At 47.9% G+C, this 10,720-nt stretch overlaps 1 protein-coding gene across 2 annotated transcripts; it reads left to right on the plus strand.

Annotated features, from left to right (window-relative positions):
• Positions 1 to 980: 980 nt before the first annotated feature.
• On the plus strand, positions 981 to 10,345 carry dact1 (dishevelled-binding antagonist of beta-catenin 1). Of its 2 annotated transcripts, XM_063184412.1 has the most exons (4): positions 981 to 1,703; positions 4,059 to 4,188; positions 5,772 to 5,927; positions 7,400 to 10,343. In XM_063184412.1, exons 1-4 carry the CDS (start codon positions 1,350 to 1,352, stop codon positions 9,460 to 9,462), a joined length of 2,703 nt encoding a protein of 900 aa, XP_063040482.1. In that variant the 5' UTR covers positions 981 to 1,349; the 3' UTR covers positions 9,463 to 10,343. The 2 variants fall into 2 exon arrangements, with proteins under 2 accessions (XP_063040482.1, XP_063040483.1); XM_063184413.1 differs by lacking the exon at positions 5,772 to 5,927 and having other exon boundaries at positions 7,400 to 10,345.
• Positions 10,346 to 10,720: the final 375 nt, after the last annotated feature.

Here is a 10,720-nt window from a genome sequence, read left to right on the forward strand (position 1 = left end):
CCCAGAAGGGAATGATTTGTCTGAAACACATGCAATGCCTGGTTTGAGTTTTTGCAGCTGTATTGGTCCAATAAATTGGTTTAAAATATGTAGGAGTTCCTGGCTTTGACTGAGCTCATCGCTTGGAGACAGCTGCACAGTCCTGAACTTGCTCCAAGTACATTTCGAAACTGTGAATACTATACATCAGTATCCAGTGTGATTTCTTGCAGTAAAAGTAATGAATACTTAATTTAACACTAATGTAACCTAAGCTTAATGTGACATTATATAATAAACCCCTATAAGTCCATCTTGGTGGTTGCCAATATTTAGTTATGAATGTAATGTCTCTTGAATCGTTGGCTTTATGTTGTATCGCAGTCATTAGTTTGCATCCGTAGCAAATTGGCACTGTTAAATTGACCAAAGACCCATTTGTCATCTCTTTTATCGCTTTGGATTTCTGATTGGGGGGTGCCAACAAAGGGGTCCATTTTCAATATGCTTCTCTTCTCCTCCAGAAGAGGGCGATATCACCCCCACTATAGCCCCCTTTGCATTACATTGAACACCAGGCACACCCATTGATCTGTGTGCCTTGTCCTGTATATCCAAAGTAATGGTTTTACCAGACCTTTGTGTATGCATGTATGCATGCTTGGCATTATGTAATTATTGGTGATACACATTTAGCCTGCATCTTGTTCATACAATACCAACAGTTTCAGTATCATGTAGTGTTTCTTTTGTTTGGAATTTTCTGTTTGGTATTAAATGAATGGATATTTGTGTGTGTGTGTGTGTGTGTGTGTGTGTGTGTGTGTGTGTGTGTGTGTGTGTGTGTGTGTGTGTGTGTGTGTGTGTGTGTGTGTGTGTGTGTGGAGAGAGCGACATGGAACGGCGGACACTAGGACCCTGCTGCTCGGCCAATGGTGGGTCTTCAGCAGTAGGGTGACTTAGCGCAGCGCTCCAACATTCAATCAGACGCTACTAACCTCTGAAGGAGCACGGCCGACGGCGCTTCTCTGGGCCACGGCAATTACATAGAATTTTATTGCCTTGTTTGTTTATTTTATTCGGTACAATCGTAGTCTTTGTGCTGACAGTGTTTTTATTTTTTATTTCTATTTTTATTTCCGCTGCGTAATGTTTGGAGGATGCATTTGTCTTGAAGTGGACATTTGACCAAAATGGACATCGTCCAGAACTTTATAGACAATCTGGAAGGATAAGCTCTGACACTGTGAGGAACATTTTTGGACTCAATTTTCACTCGCTTCTTCAGTATTTTGCTGTGCGTTTTGTTCAGTTCACCTGATTGCAGCGCACACGTTTCAACCCAAATGATACACTGAGGGGAAAAGCTCATGTTTTATACGGATACAATGAAGCAAACCGTTGCTCTGGCGGAGATGCTGGCCTCCAAGGATGGCACTCTGCAGCGGGATAGGAAGGAATTTGATCTCCGGTCCCGGGAAAGGATGGAAGGGGAGCTGGATCGCGTGCGAACAAGGGAAAGACTGGATGCGACTATTGCGGGAATAGGCGAACTGGAATACTTGAGACAGCGGCAGGAGTTGTTGGTCAGAAGTGTTTTAAATTATACGGACAGTGCCACTGCGACGAACGAGGATAAAGTATGTCACATGCCCGAGGAGAATTATTTGAATAGCGAAGAAAAACTTCTGGAGGAAAATATCTTATTGCTGAGGAAACAGCTGGTAGGTGATGTGTTCATGAAATCGCTGTGGGTTTTTGTGCGGGGTTGTTGGGAATCTGTTGCATGGCATTGTCAGTCTTCAAGAAAAGTTCGATCATCTCGCCATAGAAGTCGCTTAGTTCGTCAAAGTTTCTGTCAAGAAATACATTACAATGGCTGTCACTTGTAATGCACCGAGGGCGCACAGGCAACGGATCTATAAAATAGCCTTGCATTGTAATGCAAACCGACGTGATCATCGCCTTTTGTACTCAGTGTACCTCCCGTATCTATTAATGAAATAATTGCCTTGTGTGCATTGGCAAGAATTTCGGTGGGATAGTCTTTCTTTCCGTGCACGTTGAAAAAAAGGGAAAACTTTGCCATCCTGGTGTGCGCAAAATGCAGAATGAGAATCACAGTCTGGAGGATTTCTGAGCGAAACAAAATCGATGAAGAGAATAGCATGGATAAAGATTAGAGGGTAAACGAGGGCTATTTAAATCTAACTTCCTGCAACCTTTCGGAAATTCCTTCTGTAGGCTACTAATGCCGTCTACAAGGGGGTCCCGGCCGCTTGAATAAGATTTGTTGAGTTACAATGAACGCGGCGACTGAAATTAACTTTTACAAGCAGATCCTCTACCCCCTGCCGATGTTAAAGGATGCCGCCGATAATAGGCTGCCTGTTTGGGATTAAAATAAGACAAATCAGTCAAAACACACCTGGCGTTAATTTGGGAAAATATCACACCTAGCATAAGGAGGCCTAAATAATAGTCCAACTACTGTTTAAAGAGCGACTGAAAAATAAAGTAAACCATTTTACTGTAATTCAGGCTAGTATGAATGGTTTACAACCAGTTTAGTCGACCACAGACATTTACTCACTTATTTTTTACATGTCAATAACAAAGCACATTTGAGGCCTGTATGATAGTGTATTGTTAACCAGTACTCACATGGCCCATATGTGTTTCGTTTTGAAGATTCTCTCCTTAGTTTGAAGTGGTTTTTCACAAGTCAACTTTTTTCAAAGCTGAGCTCAACCCCCCTAACACACACACACACACACACACACACACACACACACACACACACACACACACACACACACACACACACACACACACACACACACACACACACACAGAGTAAGAGACACAGTTGTGTTCTTGTGGACACCAAACCCAACCCAGAAAGATCCGTCACGGAATAGAGTAGGGTATAGGGTAGCCCCCCATCCCCTTCGCCTTCCCTTTCCCCACCGGCCGGTTCCCTGGATCTTAAGGCCCCTTTTGCGATCAGTGGGAGAATCTGGGGTTAATTTGATGCCGTTTCAAAATAACCGTCCAGGGCCCCGGCAGGCTCTGCAAATGGAACCCTGTGTAAAAATGGTTCTCTCCCTCTCTCTCTCTAAACGCCAAGGCATTGCTGAGAGGCCTGAGACACATTAATCACCCCTCAGCCTCCTGTCAAGAGCGGAGTGAGCAAGATTTTTTTTTTTCTTTCATTCTTTTCCTTTTTTTCTTTTATGGGCCTGCCAGTCTGCAAGCTGCAGAAGGCAAGGGGAAGGCGAAGGCGAGGCAAGGCACAGGGAAGGCGAGCTCGATATAGCCCAGGAATCTGTGTTGCATTACTTGGTCCTGTCAGCAAATGGCCAAACCCGTAATGCCCCCAAGTGGATCAGTCAGATAGCGGGGCCATTTTGAAGTGGCCCCGTCCAATCCCGGAGAGCGGAGCACAGTAAAAAAAATAAAAAAATAAAAATCTGCCACTGGTGCTGTCACTGCTTGCTTGGTGCTGTGTGGCGGTTTGCATTTTTGGCCGTCTGTTGCGTGGGCCACACTTTAATTTGGAATGCACCACATGAACTGGGTGTTGTCAGATACGTCCCATTCCGCATAACATGCATGTTTGGGGGGCTTAAGGAAGGCGGAGTAAGGGTAGTGGGCCAGTGGGGAAGTGGGGCTTGGCTTCCATTTAGTGGAAGTCCTCTCCTTCCACCAAGTGAGACTTCTAATTCAGTCCATTACGCTAATCTAGCGTTGTGTCTCATAAGCCCAGATCTCTCTATTAAGGCCTTGCGAAAAGGGGCCCCTTGTTAAATTGATTTAGCCAACAACTCCAGCAGAGACTAATTACCTTAAACACGTCTTCCATTATAGTTAATTAATTAGGGCCAGACACTGTCCTGGCAGTCTTCTGTAAATAAAAAATAGTGTTTGTTAGCCTTGTGTGCTATTGTGGACAGAGACGTTAGCAGAGCACAAGGCTGTGCTGTATTGTTGGCTTGTCGTTGTAGGCTGACGTCTACATAAATAGAATTTAATTTTGCTGTAATGACATCTCATGTGATCGCCGTGTCTCTTTGCAGAACTGTTTGAGAAGGAGAGATGCTGGACTCATCAACCAGCTGCAGGAGCTGGACCGGCAAATCAGCGATCTGCGCTTGGACACCAAACCAGCACATGACCACGCGGAGACAGACAGCCGACCTAGCTCAGGTTGGTTGCTTCTGCCACGTGTTTCCGTTTTTAACGACCGTTGACCTTGATTAATCACGATCGATCAACGATCATCTCTGCATAGCTAGCCAACAAGGGTAACCTTGTCTGAGATGCGTATACGTGGACGATGTTCTCTTGTTTAGCAGCTGACTAGCAGAATAATTAGTGCAGCGATGCTAGCAGGAGGGAGACCGTACCAGGTTATGAACAATGTGCAGTCGAAAGAGCAAACAAAAAAAGATCACAATGAGTCTCCATTGTGCCTGTTGGCCACACCGTGTATGCATTGCATGGCCTCTTTGTTTCCGATAAGGTACAGCGCAGCAGTATTCACGGTGCACATGGCCTGCACCGGGAAACAAAACAGCAAGAAAGAAAATTGTTGACGTCAGTCTGCAGTTAACTCTGCACTGACTTAAAAACCACCTCAACACATCTTGCATGCAGACTTCTCTTTTTTTGACACCTCCGACTGCAACTCTGCATTTCCACCTCCCGCTGTTTTATGGACGGTTAACAGAACGTGGGACAAATTGTCCCCAACTAAAAAATCCCACAGATGACGTGTACCGGTAAAAACAAGGTAGAAAAAAGGGGAGGAAAAAAAGCAACAATTCAAAACAACAGCGCCCAAACGATGATAAAAAAGGCTTAAGTATGTGCACACGGTATGTCCGCTAGTCATTATCTCAGCTGGAGCCCTGCTTTACCCACTCTGCCGGTGCACTAATTTGGTAATTTGAACAGTCTGAGCTCTGTGCAGGAGATATGGCCGCTCTCCCCTAGTGGCTTGTATACATTCCGAATACAAGAGGTCATTCTGCAGGGCTAATACACCTCATCTGACTGCATTCTTTGTTGTGGAGAGCTTATATAAAGAGAGAGCAGGGGTAGGATGGTATTTCTCATTCGCTTTTCAAACATCTGGGGCTAGCTGATTTCTCTCTCTCTCTCTTGCTATTGCTCTCTCTCTCTCTCTCTCTCTCTCTCTCTCTCCGTTTCTCAATTCAAGCTGTTTCTTGCCCTTTAAAAAATATCAAGTCATGTGTTAGAGTGTGTAGACACAGTGCAAATAGGGAAAGCAGGAGGGAAAAGATGTGCGTTATTCGGCAGTCATTATCTTCTACGTCTTTCCCTGGAAGGGTTTTAGGAAATTGTGCCATGCTGTCTTCTGGGAGGCTATGGGAATGCAATGTTATGGTGCAAATTAAAAGGAACTCATCTCGTAATCCCATTCGCCACCTCTTACTAAACCGGGCAGGGCTAGCTCTCCTGTCCTCTCAGTAGATCCCAAATAGTTTCTTTCTCTTCTTCACTAGCTGCATTCTTTTAATAGCTCTGCCTGTCACGTTGTAAATTGCAGAGGGACGACAGGTCACCCCCCTTACCCCATACCGTGCACAGGGTGCAACCTCATTGTGCTAAAAAATCTTCCTCTCCTGTCTCTCCCCTTCCCTCCCCCCCCCCCCCCACCACCACCACCAACACATCCCCACACCACCCTTGACACCCACACCCCAACCCCAACCACCCACCCTCCACTTCCATCTTCAACCCCCCTCCATCTTCAACCCCCCCAGGCTTTTACGAGCTGAGCGATGGAGCATCAGGATCCCTCTCCAACTCCTCCAACTCGGTCTTCAGCGAGTGTTTGTCCAGCTGCCACTCCGGCACCTGCTTCTGCAGTCCTCTCGACACATCACTGTGTGCCTCTGAGGGCCAGCCCAAGTCTGCAGGTGAGACCCAACCCCAACCCCAACTCAGATATACGTACCCCCCCTCCCCTACTTCCTGATTTCCCCATTTCCTCTGGCCCCCAACACGCACACATGCACAGACACACTCACACAGACACTCACAACTTTGCTGAGGCCAGAAAAGGGGGCGCAGAGTAAAATTGGGAGAAGGATTGGGAAGGAGAACTAGGGAGGACTCGATTGGGGGAAGGGTAGGTGTTGCGATAATTAGGTGTTTCCTAACTGGCTCATATGGAGACTCTTGTGAGAATTAGAAACTAGACTTGACATTAGATTAGAAAGAACAGAGACATTTCCTGCAATTCCTGTCAGTGTAAATATTGACCATTCGTCATCAGTGTTAATATTGATAATTCATCTATCTCTTTGCATACGTTATCGTGCAGAGAGAGGCCAGACCTTGTTTCAACAAACACAGCCAACTTATTTGAATGAGCAAACGCGAGCCTAGACAGACCTCCTTACCACCTGTTGGCAAGCTGCTGTGGTCTGGGACAGGGTACAGGACGGGACGGCTGGCCTGTCTGTTGGTAATGCGTTGTTACTTTTGGCAGAGGCTGTTTTGACAACAGACACATTTGGGCTCCAAGGCAAACAACTGTGAATAGGGCTGATGATGGGAAGTGGCCAGCAGCAGTTAGCCACAGGAGCGGGTTTCACACACACACACACACACACACACACACACACACACACACACACACACACACACACACACACACACACACACACACACACACACACACACACAGAGTCTTGCAGATGGCTCTCTCTCTCTCAGCCACACCTATGATGATAAGATGGAAAAACAAAAGGTTCATTAGCACAAGAAACAACATCAGTGGCCACAGCCACAGCCATGCTCCACACTACAGCAAAGGGCACCACGTTGTAAATACCAAGTCATGGCTAACGTGCTTCCCTTTTCATTCACATAAAGATTGCTGTGGTCATTTCCACAATGTAATGCACAGGAAGTTGTTGGAAACAACAACAGCAATGACAAGCTAACTATGTCGCTATGTGTTTTGACTTGTGGCTGCTCTGAAATTGTATATTATGTACATAACTCAAAGTGGATCTGTCACCCTTTCTGGGAAATGAGATTACGCCCCTGTCTAGACTAGATTTAAGTATGGAAATATATAGACCTTATCTGCTTCGTGTGTGATCCGACACTTCAAATGTTAGCTTTTAGCTTAGTGTAATTTGCATAACTTAAATCAAGCCATCAGCTTGCAACTGACTTAAACTGAATATGCTAACAGCGGGGGGATGTCAGGCAGAACCATTGAAAGCACAAAGAAAAGGCAGGGTAATTTGTAGAATCTATCTCTGTTAAACCTGAGGTAAAGATCTGCTAAGATAAGCTGACTCTGTTTTTCGTAACATGTTGCTCCAAAATAAGGACCAAATCGTTAACATTTTCTATTTTCTTGACTTGTCCACAGATGAAGGTGGTTTCACGGATTGCGAGGACCAAAATGCTGGAACGGTCCGCCGGTCCCTTTCGGCGCCCTACTCCCCATCTGTGGACGACGGCCAGGGCGGCAGGTATCACTGTGACCTCATCGCGAAGAACGGGAACGACGTCTACCGGTACCCCAGCCCCCTCCACGCCGTGGCTGTGCAGAGCCCCATGTACTTCCAGTCCCTGGCCAATCAGCTGAAGGATGACGCGTCTCTGCCAAAACCCTGCGACGCGTCCTCGTCATCATCATTAGGGGAGGCGGGCCAGAAATCGGAGCAGCCCCTGGTGCCTCAGAGCACCTCCTGGCCTGCCACGAGCGCCCCTCCCAGCAAAAAGCTGGACAGCTACATCTTCGGGCTGCTGCAGAGGAGGGCCCAGCCCATGAGGCCCAACAAGCCTCGGACCAGCATCAACACGGACCCTTCCAAGAGCATCCTGCGGCAGGCGAGCCTCTGTGTCCGACAGGCTGCCACCGGCCAGTCGCCCGCGTGGCCCGCAGCAGAGGTCAAGCCCAACTGGCAGGCAACGTTACAGAGTGGCGGGAGTGTTGTCAGTGCAGATGGCAATGTAGGGTCGCCTCAGAGACAGTGGTCTACAACAGAGGCCAAGAGTGAGGTCTGTGAGACAGCTGTGCCCTCTGTGATGTCACAGGCGTCTGTGCCTCAGCCTCAGCCTCAAAACGGATATGTACTCACACAGGACATTAACAGCAACAGCTTGTTGAAGAAGAAAACTTCCATGTCTGGAAAGGGCCATCCCTTAACGCCTACCTTGTCGAGGGACAGTGAGGACAATGGCAGCCCTAATGCGGTTTTGACACCCAAACATCAGAGCAAACATCTGGCTTACTCTCCTGCAATGGAGGATAGGAAGTCTCCAGCACAGGCTGTCAAGTCCGTGACCCCAAAGAAATCCTCCAAATCGGCCTCCACGGCCCCCACCGTTTCAGCCACTGTGTCTGTGTGTTTGAAAGACGACAGGTCGACACTGGAGAGAGTGAGCCTGGGGTCCTCCTCGCAAAGCCAGGACGAGGGCAACCATATGGTCAGCGCTCAGTACATCCCTGCCCAGAAACAGGCCCTGAAGCTCCGCAAAGGAGGTGGCAAGAGCGTGAAGATTGTCAAGGTAAAGAGCACCTCGACTGCCACGTCCAAGTCCCGCTCGCATGCCGAGCAGACGGCAGATGTAGGAGCTGCGATAGTGTCAGCAGTCGTGTCGACGGGGCAGCACAGGGAGCGACACCGGAGTGGATCCAAGAAGCCTCGCCACCCAGAGGACCTGCACTATGTCCACCCACACAGATCCTCAAAGAAAGCCTCATCCTCTTCCTCCAGGGCCAAGAGGATCCCAGCCTCCATTCCAGAGGGCCGCGTCCTCGACAAGCATGTGGTCTCCACGCACAGGTCCGTGTCCTCCCGCCACCACGGGCATCACCACGGGCATCACCACGGAAACCATCACGGGCACCGGGAACCGGTGGCGGTGGTGGCGAAGCCAAAGCACAAGCGCAGTGACTACCGACGCCTGCGCGCCATCGCAGAGGTGCCCTACGATGAGGCCTTCCGACGAGCCCACCGCAGGCAGAAGAGGGAGTTGCTGAGCCAGATGGGCAACCACATGTACGTGCCCTCGACCAACGGCGCCTACGCCAGCCCGTACGCCTACGTGGGCAGCGACTCGGAGTACTCGGCCGAGTGCGCCTCGCTCTTCCACTCCACCATCCTGGACACCAGCGAGGACGAGCGCAGCAACTACACCACCAACTGCTTCGGGGACAGCGAGTCAAGCAACAGCGAGGCCGAGTACGTGGACGAGAGCACCACCACCAGCGACTCCGAGGAGAGCGGTAGCGGCGGTGGTGGCGGTGGCGGAGGGGCGAGCAACTGGCCCCAGTTCTCTCACGGCACTTCGGGGGCCGTGCATCCGCAGGAGATGACCGCGGCGCAGGCCAAGGCCTTCGTCAAGATCAAGGCTTCGCACAACCTCAAGAAGAGGATCCTGAGGTTCCGCTCGGGTTCCTTGAAGCTCATGACCACCGTTTGATGGAACGGTGTGAGTCGGAATACGCCCCCTCCTGAGATCTCTGGCTCTTCAGAGGACTCCTGAGGTGGGACGGAGAGCGGGCGCGTTGTTCACATGCGATCGATGCAGCCAATCAAATTGGCCTCTGTCTTCGTCTTGAACGAATCAAGTGCCTCGGCGTGTTCAGACGCACTCCTCAGACGTGCCCTTAAGTCCCTTTACGAAACGGGAGTGACATGGAATTATTATTGCCTTCTTTTTCCAACAGACTCACTCTCCCTGCACTTTGTTGACCATATTTCACAATAGGACAAAAAAAGCATCTGTGTTGCCCCATCTTGTTATGTAGCCATTTTGTTTTTGTATTTATTTTTTAGACTTTGCTGTAGCACATTGACATGGCAGACGAGCAAAAGTGTAAATGCACACAATGGACGTTTACTTAAAAAAGAGAGAAAAGAATATATTTAAAACTTAATATATTTGCTTTGTCATACATGAATTGGAGCAAAATGTATGATAAGCAGGAACAACTGAAGCAACATGTTCACGGCAAGGAAAAATAAAGAAAAAGTGTGATTAAGGTAGACGAAAGTTGATTCTGACATTTTCTCAAGGTGATACACCTGCTGATAACCGAGGGCTTTTGCTATATGCACATACAATATGCATGGGCGATGGCTTTACCCCCCTTTTGTTGTTGATGATGTGGATTAGCTGTACATTGCAAATGGTTGTAAATACGACGTGTATTGTATGTAAGTATGTATGTATGTTGATTCTTGTGTCTTAATCTTTTTATGCTTCATTAAATATCTGCTTTAAACCCATCTCTTTCTACTCGTCTGATGGTCTGGTTACATTAAGCGGCCATTTTCCTTGGTCGAGATAAACAATGGATGGTCAGGACAGTTGGCGTTCGGAGAGTTTTACAAGTTCTGGGAAAAGTGAGTCAATGTATTTGTGAAGAAGGGAGTTTTTGGAGGTTGTTTTCCACTGAGGTGATTTGTGGGAACGCTGTGGGAGAGCAAATGATTCACATCTTAAATCGCAATAAGTCACAATTGTATTTTTTTTAATCAAACCTTTTAAGGCTATCATTTGCATGCAGTTTATGAATCATGGTGCAGCAGGCAGATTTATTTTTGAAATAAGTGCACATTTCTTTGTCACAATCGTTGCACGTTGGTGATTCATCTATAGAGCGGACAAGATACGCATGTCTCTCCCTTGGCTTAAAAGGTTTGCTCTGTCGCTAACAAAGACCAGATGAGTTCAC

Source organism: Engraulis encrasicolus, chromosome 19, assembly GCF_034702125.1.
Source record: "Engraulis encrasicolus isolate BLACKSEA-1 chromosome 19, IST_EnEncr_1.0, whole genome shotgun sequence".
Classification (NCBI taxonomy): domain Eukaryota; kingdom Metazoa; phylum Chordata; class Actinopteri; order Clupeiformes; family Engraulidae; genus Engraulis; species Engraulis encrasicolus.

Excerpts from the sequence above, each read along its gene's own strand:
- dact1 (XM_063184412.1), top strand. The coding sequence starts at position 1,350 with ATGTTTTATACGGATACAATGAAGCAAACCGTTGCTCTGGCGGAGATG. Across the intron at positions 1,704-4,058 it reads TATTGCTGAGGAAACAGCTG|AACTGTTTGAGAAGGAGAGA; the intron begins GTAGGTGATGTG and ends GTCTCTTTGCAG. Across the intron at positions 5,928-7,399 it reads GGGCCAGCCCAAGTCTGCAG|ATGAAGGTGGTTTCACGGAT; the intron begins GTGAGACCCAAC and ends ACTTGTCCACAG.